Source organism: Rhinopithecus roxellana, chromosome 10 (assembly GCF_007565055.1).
Source record: "Rhinopithecus roxellana isolate Shanxi Qingling chromosome 10, ASM756505v1, whole genome shotgun sequence".
NCBI lineage: Eukaryota > Metazoa > Chordata > Mammalia > Primates > Cercopithecidae > Rhinopithecus > Rhinopithecus roxellana.
The window spans coordinates 84,402,611-84,429,340 of NC_044558.1; the positions used below are offsets into that span (position 1 = coordinate 84,402,611).

General features: G+C 50.0%; 1 protein-coding gene across 2 annotated transcripts; it reads right to left on the bottom strand.

Moving 5' to 3' along the window:
• Positions 1 to 1,774: 1,774 nt before the first annotated feature.
• P2RX4 (purinergic receptor P2X 4) lies at positions 1,775 to 26,730 on the bottom strand. 2 transcript variants are annotated; one of them, XR_004059558.1, is made up of 12 exons: positions 26,190 to 26,730; positions 18,908 to 19,055; positions 14,135 to 14,206; positions 13,958 to 14,030; positions 13,123 to 13,219; positions 7,556 to 7,636; positions 7,298 to 7,439; positions 7,065 to 7,201; positions 3,694 to 3,787; positions 3,525 to 3,590; positions 3,120 to 3,394; positions 1,775 to 2,358 (listed from the first exon to the last, which is right to left on the bottom strand). XR_004059558.1 is itself a non-coding variant. In XM_010368322.2 (12 exons), the coding sequence occupies exons 1-12, from the start codon at positions 26,321 to 26,323 to the stop codon at positions 2,332 to 2,334; spliced, it is 1,167 nt and encodes a 388-aa protein (XP_010366624.1). In that variant the 5' UTR covers positions 26,324 to 26,730; the 3' UTR covers positions 1,775 to 2,331. The 2 variants fall into 2 exon arrangements, 1 of the variants encoding a protein (XP_010366624.1); XM_010368322.2 differs by having other exon boundaries at positions 3,120 to 3,215.

The window sequence follows — 26,730 nt, forward strand, 5'->3', positions numbered from 1 at the left end:
CTTGGCCTCCCAAAGTCCTGGGATTACAGGCCACAAGCTTTTTTTTTTTTTTTTTTTTTTTTTTAAAGGCAGCATGAACCAGAGCTTCAATAAAGGGAGTTGGCAAACTTTTTTTTTTTTTTTTTCCAAGAGCAAGAAAAGCCCAGGTTAGCCATTTATCTAGCAGACGCAGAGCATTTCTAAAATAATGGTTCCCCTCAGTACTTGGAAGTGAATTAATGGCAGAGGCGAAGGGCAAACTGCTTCCTCTAGGGAGATTCTGAATACCTGAAGCAGAATTCAGCTGGTGTGTGGCCGGGCGCAGTAGCTCACGCCTGTAATCCCAGCACTTTCGGAGGCTGAGGCAGTGGATCATGAGGTCAGGAGTTCGAGACCAGCCTGGCCAACGTGGTGAACCTCTGTCTCTACTAAAAACACAAAAATTAGCCGTGTGTGGTGGCAGATGCTTGTAATCCCAGCTACTTGGGAGGCTGAGGCAGGAAAATTGCTTGAACCCAGGAGGCGAAGGTTGCAGTGAGCCGAGATTGTGCCACTGCACTCCAGCCTGGGCAATAGGGCAAGACTCTGTCTCAAAAACAAAAGAACACACAAAAAAATTTAGTTGGTATGTAGTCACAGCTGGAAATAGCTTCATGAACATCTCGAACCTGAGTGGAGCTGGGTATGCGTGCTGCTGCTTTTGGTTGGAGACTTTTGGGAAGCAAACGGGGAAGGTAGAGGAAGCCACTTCCATGTTACCAAAAATTGTTACCCACAGCATAGAATTGTAATATTATGTCAAAAGGAAGCACAGGTAAGATGTCACTATAGAGGCTGGGCGCGGTGGCTCACGCCTGTAATCCCAGCACTTTGGGAGGCCGAGACGGGCGGATCACGAGGTCAGGAGATTGAGACCATCCTGGCTAACCCGGTGAAACCCCATCTCTATTAAAAAATACAAAAAACTAGCTGGGCGAGGGGGCGGGCGCCTGTAGTCCCAGCTACTCGGGAGGCTGAGGCAGGAGAATGGCGTAAACCCGGGAGGCGAGGCTTGCAATGAGCTGAGATCTGGCCACTGCACTCCAGCCTGGGCGACACAGTGAGACTCCGTCTCAAAAAAAAAAAAAAAGTCACTATAGAAAAAGTGTCCTGTGAACTGTATAGGAAGACAAGCTAATGACAGAAATTATTAGGCTTTAAAAAGTAGGCAGCTGGGTGCGGTGGCTCATGCCTGTAATCCCAGCACTATGGGAGGCTGAGGTAGGAGGATCACTTAAGCCCAGCAGATGGAGGCTGCAGTAAGCAGTGATCACGCCACTGCACTCCAGCCTGGGTAATGAAAATAAATAGGCTAGGCATGGTGGCGCACACCTGTAATCCAAGCACTTTGAGAGGCTAAGGGAGGCGGATCGTTTGAGGTCAGGAGTTTGAGACCAGCCTCGTGGCCAACATGATGAAACCCTACCTCTACTAAAAATACAAAAATTAGCTGGTCATGGTGGCGTGTGCCTGTAATCACAGCTACTCGGGAGGCTGAGGCAGGAGAATTGCTTGAACCTGGGAGGTGGAGGTTGCAGTGTGCAGAGATTGTGCCACTGCACTCCAGCCTGGGTGGCAGAGTGAGACTCTGCCTCAAAAATAAATAAAGAAGTAGGGGAAAATGTGCATAAGCGCCAGAAATAGACTATCCCATGGACCTTTTCTGAGCACAGTGAGCCGGACAAGTGGATTTACTGGTTGTCGTAAAGGGTAGGAAGGGAAGTTCTAGCACATGCTACGAGGCAACAGACAGGGATTAAGAAAATCAGGCTTTAATGTCTGGTCCTCGATCACTTCAGCACAGCACTTCTCTGAGGAGAAATGCCAGCTCTGCCTCATGGCTGCAGGGAATGGTTGGGGGAAGCCTGCAGCCCAGGCCTGCTACAAGTCCAATGACTGCAACCAGGCGGCCTCCCCTGCCACATAAAGTGCTCCAACAGAGCCGCCGTGCCTCAGAGGACTGGGCCTGTCCAGAAGAGAGCTGGAGACAGGAGGCTTCTGAGCAAAGCCAGCTCCAGCCCTGAAAGTCACAGCAGTGCCACTTCCTTGGGCCAGTGCTCCCCCCCACAACCCCAGGTTGTGGGAATAATAGAGTTGACCCAGCCAAGAACAGATTGGTGACCTCCTGGGCCGAGTGGTCAAACAGATCCTGCACACAACACACAGGAGCTGCTGGGGAACCCTGAGTACTTGCAGAGTGGAGACTCAATCAGATTCCAGAACCTTCTCTGGGGTGATGTGGTGGCCATTTCTCCCTCCTCCTCCTCTCTGTTCTTCGATGGGGCCCTGGAGAGCCCAGGTGTGGGGTAGGCCTCACGGGTCCAGCTCACTAGCAAGACCCTGCAAAGAAGGACACAAGCAGATCAAGGTGCCCCTGGGACCCCTTGTGGCAGGCGGGAGGGAGGTGCGCTCCAGGGACTTCACTGTCAGGGGTTCTGAAGCTGGTCCCAGGCCTGGAACCCAACCTTTCCTGTTCCACAAGGTGAACTGAAGTAGTGTGTGCACACAGGCATTCTCAGAGCATGCATTACCATAACCAACTTGAGATATCGCTCACTGAAACGAGGGTGGGTTTAAAGAGTCAATCGAGGCCGGGCGCGGTGGCTCAAGCCTGTAATCCCAGCACTTTGGGAGGCCGAGACGGGCGGATCACGAGGTCAGGAGATCAAGACCATCCTGGCTAACCCGGTGAAACCCCGTCTCTACTAAAAATACAAAAAACTAGCCGGGCGAGGTGGTGGGCGCCTGTAGTCCCAGCTACTCGGGAGGCTGAGGCAGGAGAATGGCGTAAACCCAGGAGGCGGAGCTTGCAGTGAGCTGAGATCCGGCCACTGCACTCCAGCCCGGGCGACAGAGCAAGACTCCGTCTCTAAAAAAAAAATAAAAAAATAAAAAAAATAAAAAAATAAAGAATCAATCGAGTACGGCGCCTAGGGATGGAGCAGCTGCTGAGAGTGGCGGGACGGCCCGGGTTAACGGGGACACTGCGCCACACTGGCGCCAGCCTCTGCAGAACAGCCTCCCCAGACGGGCCCACGCCCAGGGCTCCCGCACCCGGGAGATGAGAGGCCTGCACCTGCTGGCGGCCAGGAGGGGCCTACCTGCTCATAATCTTCCACATATTTATATTTCTTCTCCCGATAGTAGAGTCTTTTCTTCATGCAGTAGAGGACTATGATGTCACACAGCACGGTCGCCTGAATTTAGCACAGGGTAAGAGTGAGCCAGGATTGCAGCCCCTCTTATTCTTTGCGTGCCCCTTCCTGAGAAGCCTGGAATCTTGACCGGAATGGAAAGGCACCTCCATCTCTTGGGAGAAGGCTGGGACCCAAGGGGTGTGGTCTTGGTGAAGGGAAGGTGGAAGGAGGGCTGGGGGCTAAGGGAAAGAAGGCCAGAGGGTCAAGTCTAGAAACACATCTGAGGTCTCGGGCCCAGGGCCAGGACCAGGAGCCCAGCCCAGGGTCTCACCTCACCGTGAGGGTGAAGGCAGGGCCTAACCCACTCACCATGCCCAGCAGTGCCAGGCCAGAGCCGATGTTGATCATGGTGGGGATGATGTCAAATTTCCCTGCCTGTCAAGACAGAGAAAAAGGAAAAAAGTGTTTCTGCAGGGGCAGGGAGAGGCCCCTTGTCCCTGCAGGGAGTGACGGAGGGGAGCCAGTGGCGGCGAGCTACCTTCCCAAACACGATGATGTCGAAGCGGATGCCGTAGGCCTTGGTGAGCGTGCGCTGCTCCTTGCCAGCCAGGTCTCTGTAGTACTTGGCAAACCTGAGGAGAAGGAGGATGGATCGGGGGAGATGGCTGGGGCAGGACCTTGGGCCCTGGGAGAGGATGTTAGAGTGGAGCTGGCATGGGCGAATGGTCCACTCTGCTGGCTGAACAGATGCTGGAGCGGCTCGGGGCCTCTCCTGGCTGAGGCAGGCTGTGCAAGCAGGAAGACGTGGGGCCCATGAGGTGGAGGGACACAGGGAGACCTCCTTCTCCAGCACCACCATCCCCTCCTGAACCTGAACAGTTTGCTCTCAACATCCCACTTGTTACATCCCACCTGCCTCCCTCAAGGGACCCTGGCCTCCAACATCTAACAGTAAGAATGTGACCAGCCAGCACTGCAGGAGGGGACTAAGCCAGCCCCAAACACAGCATCAGTGCAGGGCCTTTTTTTTTTTTTTTTTTTTTTGAGATGGAGTCTCCCTCTGTTGCCAGGCTGGAGTGTAGGGGCACCAATCTTAGCTCACTGCAACCTCCACCTCCTGGGTTCAAGCAATTATCCTGCCTCAGCCTCCCAAGTAGCTGGGACTACAGGTGCGCGCCATCATGCCCAGCTAATTTTTGGATTGTTTAGTAGAGATGGGGTTTCACCACATTGGCCTGGATGATCTCAATCTCTTGACCCAGGGCTTTCTTTTTTATTTTTTCAAAGAAACATTGATTCTGTGCACACAGTCTTCGAGAACAACAACAACAACAACAACAAGAACCACTGATTTGTCACACAGATAAAGAGATGAACAAAACGTTGTCTGTCAACACAACAGAATATTTGGCCATAAGAAGATGAGGTACTGACACAGGCTACAACATGGATGAAGCTTGAAAACATCAGGCTAAGGGGAAGGAGGCAGACACAAAAGGCCACATATTGATTCGATTTATACGAAATGCCCAGAAGAGGCGCATCTGCAGAGACAGAAAGTAGACCACTGTTGCCAGGGGCAGGGGAATGACAGAACGGTGCAGGGTTTCTTTTTGAGATGATGGAAATGTTCTAAAATGGACTGTGGTGAAGGTTGCACTTATCTGTGAATATAGTGAAAACGATGCATTCTGCACTTCAAATGGGTGAACGGTATGGCATGTGAATTGCATCTCAATAAGACCATTTCAAAATATATGGCCAGGCGTGGTGGCTCACATCTGTAATTCTGGCACTTTGGGAGGCTGAGGCGGGTAGATCACTTGAGGTGAGGAGCTCGAGACCAACCTGGTCAACATGGAGAAACCCCGTCTCATTAGAGAAATACAAAAAATTAGCTGGGTGAGGTGGCGGGTGCCTGTAATCCCAGTTACTCAGAAGGCTGAGGCAGGAGAATCACTTGAACCCGGGAGGTAAAGGTTGCAGTGAGCTGAAATCACACCACTGCACTCCAACCTGGGGGACAGAGCAAGTCACTCCCTTAAAAGAAAAGAAAGCGCACGGGCGAGAGTGAGAGGCCCACACGCGTGAGCAGGGGATGGGTGGTTGGTGAAGAGCCATCAAGACATACCATCTGCTACCCCGTGTTCTCCAGGGACCCACAGGAGCCTCGGCCCACACCCTAGGTCCATGCTTTATCTGGCCCACAACTTCCATGCCATGGGCCAGGCCTGGGAGACACAGGCAGGGCCTGGTGCTGGCCGAGGTCAGGGGATAGGCGTCCTGAGGTCTTTCTGTTTTAGGGCTCTGACCTAAGCTTGAGGTTTCCACAAGAAGTATGTGACAGCAGAGATGGAATAACACAAGTCTAACTGTTAGAAAAGAAAAATTCAAATACCTGCTTTACTCAGTGAGCCAGAAGTTTCAAAAAGACAGCAGATCCCACAATTACAGGTCTTAGGATCCCGTATGGATCGGATTCCACATGTCACCACTAGAGGGAGGCAAGTGCAGCCCAAAGCGCCGCTGAATGCGCCCAGGAAGGTCCTTGCAGGGCCTCTTTTTTTTTTTTGCCCCTGAGACGGAGACTTGCTTTGTCGCTGGGGCTGGAGTGCAGTGGTGCGATCTCGGCTCACTGCAACCTCCGCCTCCCTGGCTCAAGCGATTCTCCTGCCTCAGCCTCCCAAGTAGCTGGGATTACAGGCATGCGCCATCATGCCCAGCTAATTTTTGTATTTTTTTTTTAGTAGAGATGGGTTTTCGCCATGCTGGCCAGGCTGGTCTTGAACTCCCGACCTCAGGTGATCTGCCCGCCTTGGCCTCCCAAAGTGCTAGGATTACAGGCATGAGTCACTGTGCCCAGCCTGGAGGGCCTCTTTTTCAAGGAGTGTGAAAAATGCAACAAAGGGTACATGGAAATGTACCTGGCTACAGATTCTGCTGCCTCAAGGAAGTGGCAATAAGACCCTGTCATGAGATCATCAGCTGTAGTGGGTTGAACAGTGTGTCCCCCAAAATTCACATCTACCTGAAGCCTGGGAGTGTGACCTTATTTGGAAATAAGATCTTGGCAGACGTAATTTGTTAAGATGAGGTCCTACTGGAGTAGGGTGGGCCCTAAATTCAGTGACTGCTGTCCTTACAAGAAGAAAAGACACAGAGACACACACAGGGCAGAAGGCCTCATGACGGCAGAGGCAGAGTACTGGAGTGATGCGTCCACAAGCCAAGGAATGCCATGGGCTACCAGAAGCCGGGAGAGACAAGCAAGGACTCTCTCTAGAGCCTTCAGAGCGAGCACGGCCCTGCTGATGCCTGGATTTTAGGTTGTGGCCTCCAGAACTGTGAGAAAACCAAGTCCTGTGGTTGCAAGCCACTGTTTGTAGGACTTGCTTACAACTACCCGAGGACACCAAGATGCCAGCATTTGCAGCAGGGAACCAAGCAAGGCCTTTCAGGGGCCTCAAACCTGTGTCCCCTGCACTCTGGAGATTCTGGCACAGGTTCAACCTTTGAGAAACCAATTCCTGGGCCAGGCCCCAGAGGCCTTTGGACTGGAGGATCATGGATCATCTGCTCCTCGAGACAGTGAATGGAGGTCATGGCTGAGGCTGGCGCTGGAAAGCTCAAGCCCCCAGCCTCTCCTGGCTGCTCTAAGAACTATCTCAACATGTTTCTTGTGGCAGGAAAGGGCAAGGAGGGTTCTCGGGGGCTGGGATGGCCCTGGAGCAGGACACCACTAAGCGCATTTTCCCGGCATGGCCTTCCTGCTGCCTTGGATGGGGGACCAGCAGCCTGTCCTTGGGGTGCTGCCTGAGTCTTCAGCGGGCGTGGGTGCCCCCACTGGTGTGTACCCAGCCACCAGCACCCCCCACACAACATGAGCGAGGGGTCCAAGCTCACGCCCACCTGAAATTGTAGCCAGGAGACACGTTGTGCTCGACATCCCGTGTATCGAGGCGGCGGAAGGAGTACCTGGGCAAGCAGAGGGAGGCGGCTCTGTCCAGGTTGCAGTCCCAGTTGACCTGGATGCCCATGATGCCTCCCTGGGGGTGAGCAGCAGAGACATGGCGAGGCTTTCCTCAGCGCCTGGCACGAGATGCCTCCAGGGCTGGGTCAGGAGAGCCAGGACCCGCACCCACCTCCACGGCCATGTCCTGGAAGCTGTGTCCTGCATTCTCCACTATTTTGCCAAGACGGAATATGGGGCAGAAGGGATCTGTTTTAGCGTCATAAATGCATGACTTGAGGTAAGTAGTGGTGATGTTGGGAAGGATATTCCTCCTAAAGTCGAGAGGAAGCAGAAAATCAGAGCAATGAAAACCTCAGAGAAGAGAGAAGAGCCAGAAGTTTCTCCAAGACCCTGGTGAACTCACGCAACACGCGCGGCCACCACTTACTTGCTGAAATTAAATTTGGGATACCAGATGTTGTTCTTAACCAAAAGAGTGAAGTTTTCTGCAGCCTTTAAAAAAGCAGGTCTGAAAAACAATGATAACATTACTGTTAATGAAATACAAATATATACAAATACTCACATACGTATGTTATATATATATATTTATTATTTTTTTTTGAGATGGAGTCATTCTATCACCCAGACTTGAGTGCAATGGTGCGATCTCAGCTCACTGCAACCTCAGCCTCCTGAGTTCAGGCAATTCTCCTGCCTCAGCCTCCTGAGTAGCTGGGATTACAGGTGTGCACCACCATGCCTGGTTAACTTTTTTTGTATTTTTAGTAGAGACAGGGTTCCACCATGTTGGTCAGGCTGGTCTCCAACTCCTGGCCTCAAGTGATCCGCCTGCTTCAGCCTCCCAAAGTGTTGGGATTATAGATGTGAGCCACCGCGCCCAGCCTATAAATATTTTTGAGACGGGGCCTTGCTCTGTTGCCCAGGCTGGAGTACAGTTGCATGAACACAGCTTCTTGTAGCCTCAACCTCCTAGGCTCCAGGGAGGTCTCCCACTTCAGCCTCTCAAGTAGCTGGAACTATAGGCATGCATCACCATGCCTGGCTAATTAAAATTTCTTTCTTTCTGTTTTTTTTTTTTTTTTTTTTTTTTGTAGAGATGAAGTCTTCCTACATTGCCCAGGCTGGTCTGGAACTCCTGACCTCAAGCGATACTCCCACCTCCGCCTCCCTGTACTGGACTACAGGAGTGAGCCACCATGTTCAGCCCCTATGTACTATTTTTAAAAACATATACACACATCTTACAATGTCATTTTGTCAAGAAGATGAAACACCTCTAACATTTTCTACTCTCTTCTGCACACACACTCTTCTCTTCCAACATAAGAGACTGAGCCGAGCCTTCCAGGTTCTTCCTCTCAAGGAAAGGCAGGCCCTCTCCCCCAAGGCAGTGAAAACCGAATTGCTAACCAGGGAGGGGATTCATGGCCTCACTGGAAAGCAGTAGGCCGGGCTTCCAGGCCTTAGGGGCTTCGGGGCCTTAGGCGTTCTCCAGGGAAAGAATGAAGGCTGGGCAGATCCGGTTTTACACGCCAAAGCAAAAGTAAATTTGCCTACAGGCTGGATCTTGACCTGTCTGAAAAGTGCACAAAGCACCTGCCAGCAGGTGCACCCGCCTCTTCTCAGAAGTGCCACGTCAGCTCCTGGCTGACAGCACAAGTTGAATCTGTCCCCAAGGGGACTCCACTTCTTTGGTGAATTTCTCCTGGAGAATCTGGCACTGTACGGCTGACCCTTCTGTGGGGAATGTTCCCTAATCCAGGTGGGATCTTTGGAATGACAACATCAACAGTCTCCCCAGCCCTGAGACAGGAGCAAGGCCAGTGACAGGGCTGTACTCTGAGGAGAGCTGAGCCTGTCACTGCTGCTGTCAGAGAAAGGCTGGGACCAAGGGGCTTCTCTCAGGTTTTTTTTTTTTTTTTTTTTGAGATGGAGTCTCGCTCCTGTTGCTCAGGCTGGAGTGTAATGCTGCAATCTTGGCTCACTGCAACCTCTGGGTTCAAGTGATTCTCCTGCCTCAGCCTCCCGAGTAGCTAGGGTTACAGGCGTGCACCACCACGCCTGGCTAATTTTTTCATATTTTTAGTAGAGATGGGGTTTCACCATGTTGGCCAGGCTGGTGTCAAACTCCCAATCTCAGGTGATCCACCCACCTCGGCCTCCCAAAGTGCTGGGATTACAGGCACGGGCCACCATACCTGGCCTTCTCTCAGGTTTTCAAAGTCCCCACTCCCTCAAGAGGGATGGCTTACAACAGGGGTGTTCAAGTTTTGTCATTTCCTGTACCATAACACACCCCCACAACTGTGTACCTCATATGTAATACTTTAAGATCAACTCACCTTTTTAGAGAAATTGAGATGAAATTCACATAACATAAAATTAACCATTTTAAACTGGACAATTCTGTGGCATTAAGTACATTCATAATGTTGTGCAATCATCACCTCTATCTAGTTCCAAAACGTTTTAGTTTTTGTTTTGTTTTTGAGACAGAGTCTTATTCTGTCGCCCAGGCTGGAGTGCGGTGGTATGATCTCGGCTCACTGCAACCTCCGTCTTCCAGGTTCAAGCAATTCTTGTGCCTCAGCTTCCTGAGTGGCTGGGATTACAGGCGCACACCACGATGCCTGGCTAATTTTTCTATTTTTAGTAGAAGGGGGTTTCACCATGTTGGACAGGCTGGTTTTGAACTCCTGGTCTCAAGTGATCCACCCGTCTCTGCCTCCCAAAGTGCTGGGATTATAGGTGTGAGCCACTGTGCCTGGCCAATGTTATTTCTTTTATTAGTGTGCACTTAAAAATCATTCTACACTGGATTAGATCTATAACAGTGAGGTCCAATGAAAGTATATTATGAGGTCAGGTGTGGTGGCTCACCCTGTAATCCCAGCACTTCGGGAGACTAAGGCAGGTGGGTTGCTTGAGCCCAGGAGTTCAGGACCAGCCTGGGCAACATGGCGAAATCCTGTCTCTACAAAAAATAAGTTAGCTGGGCATGGTGGTGCGCCCCTGTGGTTCCAGCTACACCAGGAGGATGAGGCGGGAAGATCACTTGAGTCCAGGAGTTCGAGGCTGCAGTGAGCCATGGTGGTTATCACTGCACTGGGTGACAGAGCAAGATCCTATCTCAAAACAAAAGTATCTTATGAGACACAACTACAAGCCACACTCCAATTTAAAGTTTCCTAAGAGCCACATTACAAAGTAAAAGAAACAAGTACAATTTTATACAATTACCCAAAATATAACTTCAACATATAACCAACATAAAAAATCAATGAGATATTATACATTCTTTTTTTCATAATAAATATTCAGGGCCGGGCACGGTGACTCACGCCTGTAATCCCAGCACTTTGGGAGGCCAAGGCAGGCGGATCATGAGGTCAGATCAAGACCATCCTGGCTAACATGGTGAAACCTGGTCTCTACTAAAAATACAAAAAAGTTAGCTGGGCATGGTGGCGGGCGCCTGTAGTCCCAGCTACTTGGGAGGCTGAGGCAGGAGAATGGTGTGAACCCAGAAGGCAGAGCTTGCAGTGAGCAGAGATGGCACCACTGCACTCCAGCCTGGGCGACAGAGTGAGACTCCATCTCAAAAAACAAAATAAAATAAATAAATAAATAAATGTTCAGAATCAGGCTGGGCGCGGTGGCTCACACCTGTAATCCCAGCACTTCGGGAGGCTGAGGCAGGTGGATCAACTGAGGTCAGGAGTTTGAGACCAGCCTGGCCAACATGGTGAAACCCACTCTCTACTAAAAACACAAAAATTAGCAAGGTGTGGTGGTGGGTGCCTATAATCCCAGCTACTCAGGAGGCAGAGGCAGGAGAATCACTTAAACCCGGGAGGCAGAGGTTGCGGTGAGCCGAGATCACGCCACTGTACTCCAGCCTGGACGACAGAGCGAGACTTTGACTCAAAAAAAAGAAAAAATAAAATCCGATTCGATGATGAGTGCACTTCCTATGGGCAGCCCATCTTCTTTTGGACCCAGTCATATTTCTATTTTCAATAGCCACGTGTGGCCAGAGTCTCCTGTGTTGGAGAGCACAGCTCTGCAAGATCCTCCCCGGCTCTAAGATGTCAGGATTCCTTTTCTTTTTCTGTCTCCTTCCCTTGCCTTAGCAATCTCTAAATCTGCAGTTCTCAGCCTTTCCTTCCGTCTCAACACACCCAGGATGAGGTTTAGTGGCTTCCTGCTCCCCGGGGCTCATGGAGGCCTCGGTCTGAGCTCTTGGTGAGAAAGGCCCTGGGCTGCACACACTTCTCAGAGCGCTGCCCGGACTCCACCCCACGAAGTCCAGCCAATTACCACCAGGAAGAATGTTATTCTAGAACAACCCTGGAACCTGGCTAGTTTAGTTGATATTTAAATTTTTATTTATTTATTTATTTAATTTTTATTTTTTGAGACAGAGCCTCTCTCTGTCACCCAGGCTAGAGTGCAGAAGCGAGATCTCAGCTCACTGAGATCACCGGGACCTCCACTTCCCGGGTTCAAGCGATTCTTCTACCTCAGTCTCCCAAGTAGCTGGGATTACAGGCGACCGCCACTATGCCTGGCTAATTTTTGTATTTTTTAGTAGAGACGGGGTTTCTCCATGTTGGGCTGGTCTCAAACTCCTGGTCTCAGATGATCCGCCTGCCTCAGCCTCCCAAAGTGCTAGGATTATAGCATGAGCCACTGCGCCAGGACAAACCTGTCTAGTTTAGTTTAAAATACATTGTAGCAAATATCTGTTGTTTTCTTACCAGCATCTGCGCCCAGCTTTTCTGGTAACAGAACCCCAAATGTCCTTTGGAAGCCATATCTCCCCGATGCTTGCCTGTGTCACTTGGGTGGGTCTGACTCTAACCCCAGCTGCAGAGGTGGGCATGTGACCCAGGCCCAAGCTGCTAAGCGAAACCCATGCCCCAGCCACAGAGATGGGTTGAGAGATACGGCCGTTGATGTGATGATGGACAGGTCTAGAATCTCCAGGAACAGTTGGGAAGGGGCACTCAGCCTTGGAGGGCTGTAAGTGCAGTGCTGCCTCCTGGGCTATGCTGTGGGTCCTGCAAGTGAAGCTGGCACGGAGGGACGCAGAGCCAGGAGGGGAGACTAGGGTGTTGTCCTTTATCCCTCACTCTGTCGCCCAGGCAGGAGTGCAGTGGCCTCTGTCGCCCAGGCGGGAGTGCAGTGGCCTCTGTCGCCCAGGAGGGAGTGCAGTGGCACCATCTCAGCTCAGCAACCACTGCCTCCCCGGTTCAAGAGATTCTTCCGCCTCAGCCTGGCACGAGATTCTCATGGCCACGCTGGATCTTTTTGGTTAGCCGAACAATACACTGCCGCCCGGTATGCACGCATGTGTATGTGTGTGTGTGTTTGTGCACATGTGCTTAAGGCACTGAGAACTGTTTCCTGTCAGTTATTTGCAACTGACAGTCCTAACATACAAGGAAGTCAGCTGCACCCTTCTCGTGAGTGACAGACACTTGTGGCCCACCTTGCCACTGATGGTCGCTGCCTTGTGGTTGAGAGCAGCCATCTTAGGGCAGTCTGACTCCACACAGACACCAGAAACACACAAAAAGCCACAACACACAGGTGTGACTCCTTGACCACCTCTGCTCAGGGCTGACACCCAGAGTTGAAGGTGCTTCCAGCTGGGTATGGTGGCTCCCGCCTGTAATCCTAGCACTTTGGGAGGCCAAGGCAGGTGGATCACTTGAGGTCAGGAGTTCGAGACCAGCCTGGCCGACATAGCAAGACCCCGTCTCTACTAAAAATACAAAAATTAGCTGGGCGTGGTGATGGGCGCCTATAATCTCATCTACTTGGGAGGCTGAGGCACAGAAAATTATTCGAACCCAGGAGGCGGAGGTTGTGGTGAGCCAAGATCACACCACTACACTCTAGCCTGGGGTACAGAGTGACATTGTGTCTCAAAAATAAATAAATAAATAAATAAAAAGGCACTTCCTTCCCTAGTGCTGGACTCACTGTGGCACGTGTGTGTCATCCTCCACTGGGCACCAGGCTGCCACCTCACACGTCTTGATGGACTGATTGAAAGGTACGCATCTGCCTGTTGAGACTCCTACAAACACAAAGGGGGATCCCACGTCCACAGGGGTCTCTCATTTTCTACTTTTTTGGAGTAGAGAGGGAGAGCCCCATCCAGCCTCCCATGCGGCCAATCTTGAGCTGTGCAAATCTGGGATTTAGACAGTGTCAGTGTCCAGGAGTTAGAATTGGAGGAAGACAGTCACCTGTGTGCCAGCCACATCTCAGCCAGGGTGATGCCAAGCTAAAGAATGGGACAAGAGGCTGGGCGCAGTAACTCATGCCTGTAATCCTAGCACTTTGGGGGGCTGAGGTGGGTGGATCACCTGAGGTCAGGAGTTCGAGACCAGCCTGGCTAACATGGTAAAACCCTATCTCTACAAAAAAGACAAAAATTAGCTGGGCGTGGTGGCGTGTGCCTGTAATCCCAGCTATTCGGGAGGCTGAGGCAGGAGAATTGCTTGAACGCGGGAGGTGGAGGTTGCAGTGAGCCTAGATCATGCCACTGCACTCCAGCTTGGGCGACAGAGCAAGACTCTGGCTCAAAAAAAGAAGAAGAAGAAGAGAAAAAACAGAATAGGGCAAGAGCTAGGATGGCCTCTGGGGCTCCACTGACAGCAGTGAATGTAGAGAGGGTTCCAGGACCCCAACCTCGACACCCGGCTCACCCATGGTCATGTGAAGGAACTGGGGGGATTTCTCTATCAGAAAGGCTCCACGGTGGGGGCATCTGCTCAGGGACCTCCCTCCCCAGGAGGCTGCAAGCTCGTACCATTACTGTGGGTGCCGGCAGAGCCAGCAGTACAGTTGGCATCTGATTTACACACAGTGGTCTCATCTGGAATCTGGAAAAAGAAGGAGTGAAAACAAGCGCCATGTGGCCCACACACAGGCGGACAGGCGTGGAGAGGCATGTGGGGCCTGGGGCTCTTCCCGGGGGGCCTCCTACCTCGGGACACAGGTCCTGGGTCTGGTTCATGGTGAGGATCATGTTGGTCATGACGAAGAGAGAGTTTTCCTCCTGCAGAGGGGAGCACGGGCAAGTCACGCTCAGAGGACTCACAGAGAGCCGAGTCAGACGTTGACTGAAGAGGACAGACGTTGACTGAAGAGGACAACTCAAAAACTGACTGCATGGTCTCCGGTTCTCTCCCATCCAAGTTTATAACCGAATGGAAAACAGCGACTCAAACAAGTCCTTGTATATGCATAGTCAGTGTAACACTTTTCATAAGAGCCAAAAGGTGGAAACAGGTTGGGCGCGGTGGCTCAAGCCTATAATCCCAGCACTTTGGGAGGCTGAAGCAGGCGGATCATGAGATCAGGAGTTCACGACCAGCCTGGTCAACATAGTGAAACCTCATCTTTACTAAAAATACAAAAATTAGCCGGGCGTGGTGGCAGGTGCCTGTAGTCCCAGCTACTTGGGAGGCTGAGGCAGGAGAATTGCTTGAACCCAGGAGTCGGAGGTTGCAATGAGCCGAGATCGTGACACTGCACTCCAGCCTGGATGACACGAGACTGTCTCAAAAAAACAAAAAGGTGGAAACAGCCCAAATGTCTGTCCTAGTCTAGTCACACAATAGAATGTGATTCAGCCATGAATAAAAAGGAATGAAGGGGCCGGGCACGGTGGCTCACACCTATAATCCCAGTACTTTGGGAGGCTGAGGCAGGCGGATCACCTGAGATCAAGAATTCCAGATCAGCCTGGCCAACATAGTGAAACTTCGTCTCTACTAAACACACACACACACACACACACACACACACGGAGCCAGGTGTGGTGGTGGGCACCTGTAATCCCAGCTACTCAGGAGGCTGAGCCAGGAGAATCACTGGAACCTGGGAGGTGGAGTTTGCAGTGAGCCAAAACCACGCCAGTGCACTCCAGCCTGGGTGACGGAGTGAGACTTTGTCTCAAAAAATAAAATAATAAAATAAAGGAATAAAGCACTGACACAGGCTACAACATTGATGAACCCCAAAAACATGATGTTGAAAGAAGCCAGACATAAAAGCCACATAAGATACGATCACATTGATGTGAAATTTCCAGAACAGTCAAGTCCATAGAGACAAAGCACTTAGGGGTTGCCAGGGAGTGAGGGAAGTGGGGAATGGGGAGTGGCTGTGTAATATACGAGGCTTCTCTTTGGGGTGATGGAAATGTTTTGAACTAGATAGAGGTGATGCTTGCACAACACTGTGAATGCACTAAATGTGCTGAATTTTTTATTTTAAAATGGTTAATTTCTTTCTTATTTATTTATTTGAGATGGAGCCTTGCTGTGTCGCCCAGGCTGCAGGGCAGTGGCACGATCTCGGCTCACTGCAATCTCTGCCTCCCGGGTTCAAGCAATTCTCCAGCCTCCTGAGTAGCTGGGACTACAGGTGCGCACCACCACACCTGGCTAATTTTCGTATTTTTAGTAGAGATAGGGTTTCACCATGTTGGCCAGGCTGGTCTCAAACTCTTGGCCTCAAGTGATCTACCTGCCTCACCCTCCCAAAGTGCTAGGATTACGAGCATGAGCCACTGTGCCCGACTTAAAATGGTTAATTTCTGTAAGTGAATTTGACTGCAGTTAAAAAAAAGGGGGGATCTGCAAGGGGAAGCAATGGTTTCTCAATCGAGCTTGACTTATTGAGGGAAAGAGCCAACAACTGCTAAAAACATTCCCTGACAACCAGATTATCTCAGAGGAATAAAAACATGAGGCCTCACGGGGCTCAAATCTGGCTGGTTTTCTTTCCTAACTGAAATTATAAATAAAACATTCTAGAGAAGACTCAGTCAGGGTCAGCAAGTGACATTTCTCTTTGAGAAGGTTCTGTTTCCTCCTCATACATATAAAGGTGCCAAATAATTGATTTAGAGTTTCTGGACAGCAATTTGCTAGGATGAGACTGAAGAATTGCTGACAATGACCTCCTCATCTAAGGAATAAAAGGCAAAGACCCCAAAAGATTCTAGTTGGATCCTCCTCTCATTGGGTGCTGGTATCCATCTATCTAATCTATTATCTCTCTCTCTCTCTCTCTATCTATCTATCTAATCTATCCTATCTATCTAATCTATTCTATATCTACCATGTTTTCTATTTATCATCTATCACCTATCTAATCTATCCTACCATCTATCTATCTGTCATCTAATCTATCCTTTCCTTCCTTCTTTCTTTTCTCTTTCTGTCTTTTCTTTCTCTTTTTCTTTCCTTTTTCTTTCTTTCCTTTCTCTTCTTTCCTTTCCTTCCTTTCCTTCCATTCCTTCCTTCCTTCTTTTTTCTTCTGTCCTATCATTTATCTATTCTATCTGTCTCTCTATAGATCTATCCATCCATCCATCCATCCATCCATCCATCCATCCATCCATCCACCCACCACCCATGCAATCAAGATGGGGTCTCACTATATTGCTCGGGCTGGTATTGAACTCCTGCTCCAATGATCCTCCTGCCTTGGCCTCCAAAAGTGCTGGGACTACAGGCATGAGCCACTGCACCTGGCTGGGTCCAGGCATTTTAAAAGGAGATGCCCAAAGCTTTCAGCATTTCACACTCCTGAGAAGAACAGTCAGTAGTGGGAGCCATCTTGGGGATCAGGGCAACTCAGAAACCAATCAGTCTGTAGATATCCCCAACCCCACATCTGACAAGTGGTAGAAGCTCTAGGAAGAGCTGGCATCTTCCAAAGGCCCAGGGCAAACTATGTTGGGAGACAAGGAGAAGGCCACAGGAGGAGGCATGAGGATGTGGCATGAGCTACAGCTTCTCTCCCACCACGCTGTCATGTTCCCAGGTGTTCAATGTATAAATACACTCCTCGTTTGGTGTTAGAGAAGGCTACTCCTGAGACTCTCCTGAGTTATACTTGGAACAATTCAGTATGGTCTACTTTTTGTTTCCTCTCTCTCCTTTTTTTCTCTCTCTTTTAGAGTTGGGGTCTTGCTCTGTTGCCCTAGCTGGAGTGCAGTGGCATGATCACAGTTCACTTCAGCCTCAAACTCGTGGGCTCAAGCGATCCTTCTGCCTCAGCTTCCAAAAGCGTTGAGATTACAGGCTTGAACCACCGCACGTGGCCTGTTTCCTATCTCTTATCTACTTCAAATTAAGGGGATTTTCAGTCTGGAGATGAGCCAAGAGGCTGCCAATAGATGACTGTGTTCCATCTACGAAGAGCACAGACATCGTGAAAGCTCATGAGGAAAGCCCTGGGGAACCCACACGGCCCCTGCCCAGATCCACCACGGAAGGCTGAGTTGTGGGGTCCTCCTTTCCACCAAGGGACAAAAGCAGGGCTTGTGCCCTTCCTCATCCGCCCAGTAAACACACCAAGCATGACATTCCTAGAGCTTGCCGGGACGAGGCTACGCCTACACAGGCGGCAGCTGTCTCTCTGCTGAGACAGGTGCATGCTAACAGCACTGTCCCCTCCAGCCAACTACAAGTCCCCTGTTCCACTTGATCTTTTTTTTTTTTTTTTTTTTTTGAGATAGAGTCTTGCTCTGTCACCAGGCTGGAGTGCAGTGGCGTGCTCTCAGCTCACTACAACCTTCACCTCCCAGGTTTAAGCGATTCTCCCGCCTCAGCCTCCCTAGTAGCTGGGACTACAGGCACCCGCCACCACACCCGGCTAATTTTCGTATTTTTAGTAGAGACAGAGTTACACCATGTTGGCCAGGATGGTCTCAATCTCTTGACCTCATGATACACCTGCCTCAGCCTCCCAAAGTGCTGGGATTACAGGCATGAGCCAACGTGCCCAGCCCTTCCACTTGACCTTTATGGCTCATTAGCTCGGTCTCCTCTCTAGGCACCCCCATCAGACCCTTCTCTTAAGAAGGCAGGGGAAGCACACACCTGAAGAAAGAGTTTCTGAAGTTCTTGTTTTCCCTGGCACGAGCTCTGAGCCAAGAGTTGGCAGCTAATCTATACTGGTTACCCTCGATCCCTCAGCACATAAGCCATCTGGAGGGCTGTGTCAGGGTTTGACTGTGTCAGGGTTTGACTGTGTGGTGCAGAGGCTGTTACCAGGACTAAAGAGTCAATGTTTAACTTGGAGCTTTGCAGATTAACAGCCTGAAGACTACTATGTAGCAGTAAACAATATCTTCCCTTCCCTTTGTTCTCGATGGAGTCCTGTGCTGCTGTCTCTGTTTCCTTCTTGTTTGGGTTCTGGTCTTTTAATTTTTTTCTTTTCTTTTCTTTTCTTTTGTAGAGACAGGGTTTCACCACATTGCCCAGGCTGGTCTCGAACTCCTGGGCTCAAGGGATCTGCCTGCCTTGGCCTCCCAAAGCACTGGGATTACAGGTGTGAGCTACCGCGCCCGGCCTAAAGTTTTTACACTGTCTGAAAAGATTTACCTTGTGGGTTTGGGACAATAACGCAAACCCAAAATGTGGAAAGGTGATATTTCCACTTGAATTTTTATCAGGATTTAAGACATTTGTTTTCTCATCTTTCCGGGCCTGAGATAGGCTGAGATGTCCACCTGGAAAGCTTCTTGTCTTTCAGCCTTCCATGCTGAAATACACTCTGTTGGATACACTCTGTTAGATCCTAAGCTGAAAAGAGATTTGGCTGCACCACTTTCTTGGACTAAAACAATTATTCTGGGCATTGGTGACGTCAGGACTCAGTCCACGTCAATCATTAATCAAGTGTGCAAAGTCAGTAAAGAGCAAGGTGTCAGTGTTAGAAGAAACAGTGGGAGACACACCTGAGCTGGTATCACATAATCCGCCACATCCCAGATCCGGAATCCAAGTTTAGAAGTGTTGGTCACAGCCACGCCCTTGACCTTGGTCGTAACGGAGCTGACCACGGAGTCAGTTTCCTGGTAGCCCTTTTCCCACACAAACACCCACCTATAAAATAAAACAGGTCTCTTAAATTGCCATTAGGATTCAATGGATTTGAACTGATGGGGAACCCTCTGCTGGCCAGTGGCTGGAAGTACGGTGTTGGCTAATTACGTGACTTTCTACAAAGCTACATACCTTCTAGGGGGCTCCATCTCCACTTCTGCCAAATGGGGATAGTAGCACCTAAACCACAGTAGCGTTTGTGGGAAACAAATGAGGTGGTGCAGGTAAAGCACTCAGCACACTGACGGCACAGAGAAAACGCTCCATGAATATTGTCTTTATTACATTTGAGAACTTTTTCTTTCTTTTTTTGAGACAAAGTTTTACTCTTGTTGCACAAGCTGGAGTGCAATGGCACGATCTTGGCTCACTGCAACCTCTGCCTCCAGGGTTCAGGCAATTCTCCTGCCTCAGCCTCCCAGGTAGCTGGGATTACAGGCATGCGCCACCACGCCCGGCTAATTTCTATTTTTAGTAGAGACGGGGTTTCACCATGTTGGCCAGGCTGGTCTCAAACTCCTGACCTCAGGTGATCCACCCACCTCAACCTTCCAAAGTGCTGGGATTACAGGCGTGAGCCACCGTGCCCAGCCATTTGAGCACTTTCAATGCCTGTGACCTACGGGAATCACCAAGAGATAATACAAATTTTAATAGTTACCACTGGAGTGTTTATAGGCACCAGGCACTCATCTAAGCTCTTTATATGTATTAACTCATTTAATCCTGACCGCTTTATGAGGCAGGTATCATTATTATTATTTCCATTTTACAGAGGAGGAAATGGAGACCCAGAAAGGTTAAGTCACTTGCCCAAGGTCACACAGCTAGTGAGTGGCAGAGTCAGGATTTGAATTGAAGCTAGAAGCATCTGAAGCCTTTTCTCTCACCCACTATTCTCTACTCTAAGCTCCTCCAACCCACAGCACACAGGCCGCATGCAGCCCAGGACGGCTTTGAATGAAGCCCAAAACAAATTCGTAAACTTTCTTAAAACATGATGAGTTTTTTTTGTGATTAAAACATTTTTGTTTTTTAGTTCATCAGCTATTGTTAGTGTTAGTGTATTTTATGCATGGCCCAAGATAATTCTTCTTCTTCCAATGTGGCCCAGGGAAGCCAAAAGATTGGACACCCCTAGGCTACTCTTTCTAAAAAAGAGAATTCTACCCTTTAAGGAACTTTTAAGAGTAGTTTGTAGTTTCTTACTTTTCCCCAAGAATTCTGGTCACATACATGGTTCTCTCCTCTGAAGTGGGAATATGACTACCAGTTTGAACAATTACAAATCCAAAGGGGCTGGGTACAGTGGCTCATGCCTGTAATTTCAGCACTTTGGGAGGTCAAGAGGGGAAGATCCATTGTGCCTAAGAGCTTGAGACAAGCCTGGACAACATAGGGATCTCTACAAAAATAAAAAATTAGCCAGGCATGGTGGCACATGCTTGCAATCCCAGCTACTTGGGAGGCTGAGGTGGGAGGATCACTTGAGCCTAGGAGATGGAGGCTGTAGTGAGCTGTGATGCCACCGCACTCCAGCCTGGGCGACAGGGCAAGACCCTGTCTCAAAAAAACGAAAACAAAAACAAAAACAAAAACAACATCTACAGGCATTCGCTTATAGGGGTTAGGACACACTGGAGGCAGCAGGTCTTGGTTCATGGCTCAGCTCCATCATTCACGAGACATAACTTTGGCCAAGGTGCTTAACCTCATTGTGCCTCAGTTTTCCCCTCTATAATCTGGGAATGACAGTAGAACTTCACAGGGTTGTTGTGAGGGTAAATGAACTAATCTATGTCAAATGTTTACAACAATGTTTGTGAGTCATGGTTGGTCATGGAGCAAGTATTAACACCGTGGAAATTGGCCAGTACCCCTCCCCTCCGAACTGCTGTTAAACATCTACTACAGACTATTAGTGTTGTTATTCATAGAATCAGGAAATGCTAGATTTCTCCTTCTTCTAAGTCATAGATGCTGAGACGTCAGAAATTCACCGGTTTTGTTGAGGTCAAGAGTCCAAGACCAGCCTGGCCAACATTGTAAAATCCTGTCTCTACTAAAAATACAAAAAATCAGCTGGGTGTGGTGGTGGGTGCCTGTGGTCCCAGATACTTGGGAGGCTGAGGCAGGAGAATCACTTGAACCTGGGAGGTGGAGATTGCAGTGAGCTGAGATCATGCCACTGCACTCCAGCCTGGGCAACAGAGTGAGACTGTCTTAAAAAAAAAAAAAAAAAGAAAGAAAGAAAAGAGAAGAAAAGAAATGAACCGTTTTGGTTACTTATGAGTGTGTCTGATCAAGCAGTCTCCAAGTTCATTGCCCAGCCTAGAGATGGGCTTTCCCCAGATGGGCTTTTCCCCTGAGAAGTCTAGGGCTTCTAGGAACTCAGCTGCAGTGTAAGCTTCCATTTAATTCCAGTCCGACACACAAAAGCTTGGGGCAGGAAGACTGATGTACTCATTAAGCACAGTGAGTTGCTTAATTTAGAGACACAGGGTTTCATGCCACTCATTATCATGTGATTATTTCCTCATCTCATGATTGTTAACAGAGTTAGATAGATAAGAATTGCGTGTTCGGTCTCTTTTTGAGGAAGGGTTGCTGTAAGAGGAGACCACAATTTCACCAAGATGAGTTGGATGAAAAAGTCAGGAGATGAGGTTAAAAAAAAAAAAGCCTTAATTCAGGTCCTGAGTCAGTTTTGATTACAGCAAGATGGACAAAAGCAAAGCATTTACTGCTTTAAAGATTCTCATGACTGAGCTAGTGAACACGTCATAAGGAATCCTACAGAGCTGTGCTGTCCAATAAAAACATAATGCGAGCCACATAATTTTTTTTTTTTTGAGACAGGCTCTCGCTGTGTTGCCCAGGCTGAAGTGCAGTGGCACAATCTTGGTTCACTGCAACCTCTGCTTCCCAGGCTACAGTGATCCTCCCACCTCAGCCTCCCAAGTAGCTGAGTCTACAGGTGTGCGCCACTATGCCGAGCTAATTTTTTGTATTTTTGGTAGAGATGAGGTTTCACTATGTTGCCCAGGCTGGTCTCAAATTTCCTAAGTTCAAGGAATCCACCTGCCTCAGCCTCCCAAAGTATTGGGATTACAGGCGTGAGCTACCACAGAGCAAGACCTTGTAATTTAAAAGTTTCTCATAGCCATGTCAAAAAGTAAAAAGAAATAGGAAGAGCCAGGCACGGTGGCTCCTGCCTGTAATCCCAGCACTCTGGGAGGCCGAGGCAGACAGATTGCTAGAGCTCAGGAGTTCGAGACCAGCTTGGGCAACAGGGAAACCTCATGATTGTAGAGATGAGAAATCTCATCTCTACAAAACAAAACAAAATAATAATTAGCCAGTCGTGGTGGTGTGCACCTGTAGTCCCATAATTCCAGAGGCTGAGATGGTAGAATCACTTGAGCCTGGGAGGTGGAGGTTGCAGTGCACTGCACTCCAGTCTGGGTGACAAAGCGAGACCCCGTTTAAAAAGAAAAAAAGAAAAAAGAAAAGAAAAGAGACAGGAAAAATTAATTATAATGATATATTCTGTGTAACCCAATATATCCAAAATATTTTAACATGTCATCAATAAAAAATGTATTGATGTGACAGTGGTACTCTTTTTTTTTTTTTTTTTTGAGACGGAGTCTCGCTCTGTCACCCAGGCTGGAGTGCAGTGGCCGGATCTCAGCTCACTGCAAGCTCCGCCTCCTGGGTTTACGCCATTCTCCTGCCTCAGCCTCCCGAGCAGCTGGGACCACAGGCGCCCGCCACATCGCCAGGCTAGTTTTTTGTTTTTTGTTTTTTTAAGTAGAGACAGGGTTTCACCGTATTAGCCAGGATGGTTTCGATTTCCTGACCTCATGATCCGCCCGTCTCGGCCTCCCAAAGTGCTGGGATTACAGGCTTGAGCCACCGCGCCCGGCCTGTTTTTTTTTTTGAGACAGCATCTCGCTCTGTTGCCCAGGCTGGAGTGTGGTGGTATGATCACAGCTTTCTGCGGCCTCAACCTCCCAGGCTCAAACAGTCCTTCTGCCTCAACCTCCCAAATAGGTAGGACTATAGGCATGTGTACCATGCCAGGCTAATTTTTGTATTCCTTTGTAGAGGCAAGTTCTCGCTATGTTGCCCAGGTTTGTCTCAAACTCTTGAGCTCAAGCGATCTTCCCACCTCAGCCTCCCAAAGTACTGTGATCTCAGGCATAAGCCACTGTGCCCAGCCTCTTTTTCTGAACTTATGTCTTTGAAATCCAGTGTGTATTTTACAGTTACAGCACATCTCAATTTAGAGTAGGGACGGTTAAAGTGTTCAACAGGTACAAGTTACTAGTGGCTACCATACAGTGCAACACCACTATGGATATTTTCCACAGTCGTAATTTTACAGGTACCCTAAGGTAGATGAGCACTGATCCTCCCACTAGCAGCAAATGCCAAAAGCAAAAAGCTGCAGGGGAGCTCCTGCCCCCAAATGCTTCAGGTCCAACCAGGAATGTGAGTTCAATTCACTGGCTAGCAGTGGGTCTCAAATATATATATATATATTTGTATGTGTGTGTATATATGTGTATATATACACATATGTGTGTATATATATATAATATGTATACATATATATATTTGAGATGGAGTTTTGCTCTTGTTGCCCAGGCTGGAGTGCAGTGGCGCAATCTCGGCTCACTGCAACCTCCACCTCCTGGATTCAAGTGATTCTCCTGCCTCAGCCTCCCAAGTAGCTGGGATTACAGCCCTCAGCTAGTTTTTTGATTAGGCCTGGCTAATTTTTTTGTAATTTTAGTAGAGATGGAGTTTCACCATGTTGGTCAGGCTGGTCTTGAACTCCTGACCTCACCTGCCTCGGCCTCCTAAAGTGCTGGGATTATAGGCATGAGCCACTGCACTCGGCCAAAAAAAAAATTTTTTCTTTGTTTTACACAACTCCATCAGTAAAATTTACCACTTTAACCTTTATTTTTCTTTTAGAGATGGGGTCTCACTATGTTGTCCAGGCTGGTCTTGAGCTCCTGGCCTCAAGCAGTCCTCCCACCTTGACCTCCCAAAGCACTGGGACTACAGGTGTGAGCCAATGAGTCCAAATCTGGGTGTGGGCCAGGTGGTTCTGATGTTGAGTCTGCACCTGGAAAGCCATCCTCTTGAATACTGTCTGTACCTACTGCTGCTGCTGACAGATATTGGAAGCCAAACCTGCTCCGTCATGGGAATTCCCTTGGGCAGTTAAGATTCCAAACCTCACCCCAAAGAGGGGGATTTGTTGCTTTTAAACAATTCCTCACGAGTCTTCCATGATCAGGTAAACTTGGGAAACACAGTTCATTGGTTCTGAAACATTGCTGAACATCAGAATCACCTGGGCTGCTGATCATACTCTACAGCAATTAAATCAGAAGGTCTGGGTATGCGTCTGGGCGCGGTGGCTCATGTCTGTAATCCCAGCACTCTGGGAGGCCGAGGCGGGTGGATCACCTGAGGTCAGGAGTTCGAGAACAGCCTGGACAACATGGCAAAACCCCGTCTCTACTAAAAATACAAAAAGTAGCCAGGCATGGTGGTGGGAGCCTGTAAATCCTAGCTACTCGGGAGGCTGAAGCAGGAGAATCGCTTGAACCAGGGAGGTGGAGGTTGCAGTGAGTCTAGATTGCACCACTGCACTCCAGCGTGGGAGACTCCATCTTAAAAAAAAAAAAAAAAAAAAAAAAAAAAAGGGTCTGGGGATGGGAGCCAAAGATTCTCAGATGGTTCCAATGTGCGGTTTGGGGACCACTGCACTAGGCAATACGTGTCAGCCCAGCAGCTGTAGACACGAGAACACTCCAGGTAAGCCTTTAAAGTGGCCCCAGGTGGCAAGGTAATTCTCATCTTCTCTCTCGGGTTGTATTCAATAGCAACAGGTGCCAGCTGGGCGCGGGGGCTCACACCTCTAATCCAAGCACTTTGGGAGGCTGAGGTTGGCGGATCACCTGAGGTCAGTTCAGGACCAGCCTGGCTAACATGGTGAAACACCGTCTCTACTAAACAATACAAAAATTGGCCGGGCGTGGTGGCGGGAGCCAGTAATCCCTGCCACTCGGGAGACTGAGACAGAAGAATTGCTTGAACCCAGGAGCCGGAGGTTGCAGTGAGCCGAGATCGTGTCATTGCACTTCAGCCCGGGCGACAAGAGAGAAACTCCGTCTCAAAAAAAAAAAAAAAAAAAAACTAACAGGTGCCTTCAAGTACAATGGCACATTCAGCGAGGCCTGAGGGCGGCAGGGCATCTCTAGCCTAAGAGGGCAGAATGAGGAATGACTGACTAGGCTAGGGCAGGTACCATAAAAGTCCCACAATCCCACAAACCAAAGGAAGCAAACTTTAACTACTCTTGAAGTCTGACCTCGCTACTACCACACAGTGATACCGCCTAGTGATCAAAAGAAATGACCAGAAGCCACCGACCCAGAAGGAACCAAGCGGAAATTCCAAGCTTTGGTTTCGTCGGCAAAGCAGCAGGATGGGAAGTGGAGAGCGAAGATTGAGACGTTCAGGGCGAAGCCCCTACAGCCAAGGGGCACTATGGGGGGTCAGACAGGAGAGGGCAATGGCCTAGCCAGGCTTTGCCTTTATTTATTTTGTAAAGAGAAGGGTCTCGGACTGTCTCCCAGGCTCGAGTTAAGTGGTATGATCATAGCTCACTGCAGCCTCAGCCTCTTGGGCTCAAGCGATCCTCCCACCTCAGTCTCCTGAGTAGCTGGGACCCCAGGCGCGCGCCACCAGGCCGGGCGGATTTTTAATTTTTTGCAGAGACGGGGTCCCACGATGCTGCCCAAACTGGTTTCGAACTCCTGGGCTCAGGCGATGGTCCCGCCTCGGGCTTCCAAAGTGCTGGGATTACAGGCGTGCGCCTCCGCGCCCGGCCCAGGCTATGCCTTTGAAACAGCAGCAAGCAGCCACCCGCCCCCGGGGCTCAGCGCGGCGGCTGGGGCCCAAGGAAGGTGTCACCACCTCGGCTCGCCGCCTCCGGACTCGCCCAGGTGACCGAAGCCGGGAGGAGCCGCCGCACGGGGCGGACCCGAGGGCAGCCCCCGCCGCGTCCCCCGCGGCGCCCCCCGCCCGGCCCCGCGCGGCCGCGCTCACCCGATGACGTAGGCCAGGATGAGCAGCTGCACGGCGCGATTCATGAGCCCCACTTTGCGGCTGCGGATGAGCACGATGCGCGGCGTGTCGTACTCGAACAGGAAGGCCGCCAGCGCGGCGCAGCAGCCCGCCATGGCCACGCCGCTTGCTCCCCGTCCCCGAGCCCGTCTGGGTCCCAGTCCCCGCTCGGAGCCCCGCCTAGTCCGCCCGGCCTGCCCGCAACGCCGTCATCACGGGGAGGGCCCGGAAGGAGGCGGCACCGGGCGGTCGGGGCCCGGGGCCTAGGGGAGGGCGCCACCTCCCCGTCTGGAACTGTGACCCTCTAGGGGGCATGGAACTCGCGGGGAGGGGGTGGCCTTGCCCTTGGCCTTGAGGACGAAAGGCTCCTTCAAAAGGCTGGCGAGGGGCCGGGCGCGGTGGCTTACACCTGTCATCCCAGCAGTTTCGGAGGCCTAGGTGAGAGGATCCTTTGAGTTAGAGACCAGCCTGGACAACATAGCGAGACCTCGTCTCTATCAAACAAACAACAAAACGAACAAAA

What these genes read in the sequence shown, in the direction of transcription:
- P2RX4 (XM_010368322.2), bottom strand. Translation starts at nt 26,323, where the DNA reads ATGGCGGGCTGCTGCGCCGCGCTGGCGGCCTTCCTGTTCGAGTACGAC. An exon ending in CCCAGGACCTGTGTCCCGAG is followed by an intron (nt 14,031 to 14,134) that starts GTAGGAGGCCCC and finishes TTCTTTTTCCAG; the next exon opens with ATTCCAGATGAGACCACTGT. An exon ending in GCCTGGCACTGCTGGGCATG is followed by an intron (nt 3,216 to 3,524) that starts GTGAGTGGGTTA and finishes TGCTAAATTCAG; the next exon opens with GCGACCGTGCTGTGTGACAT.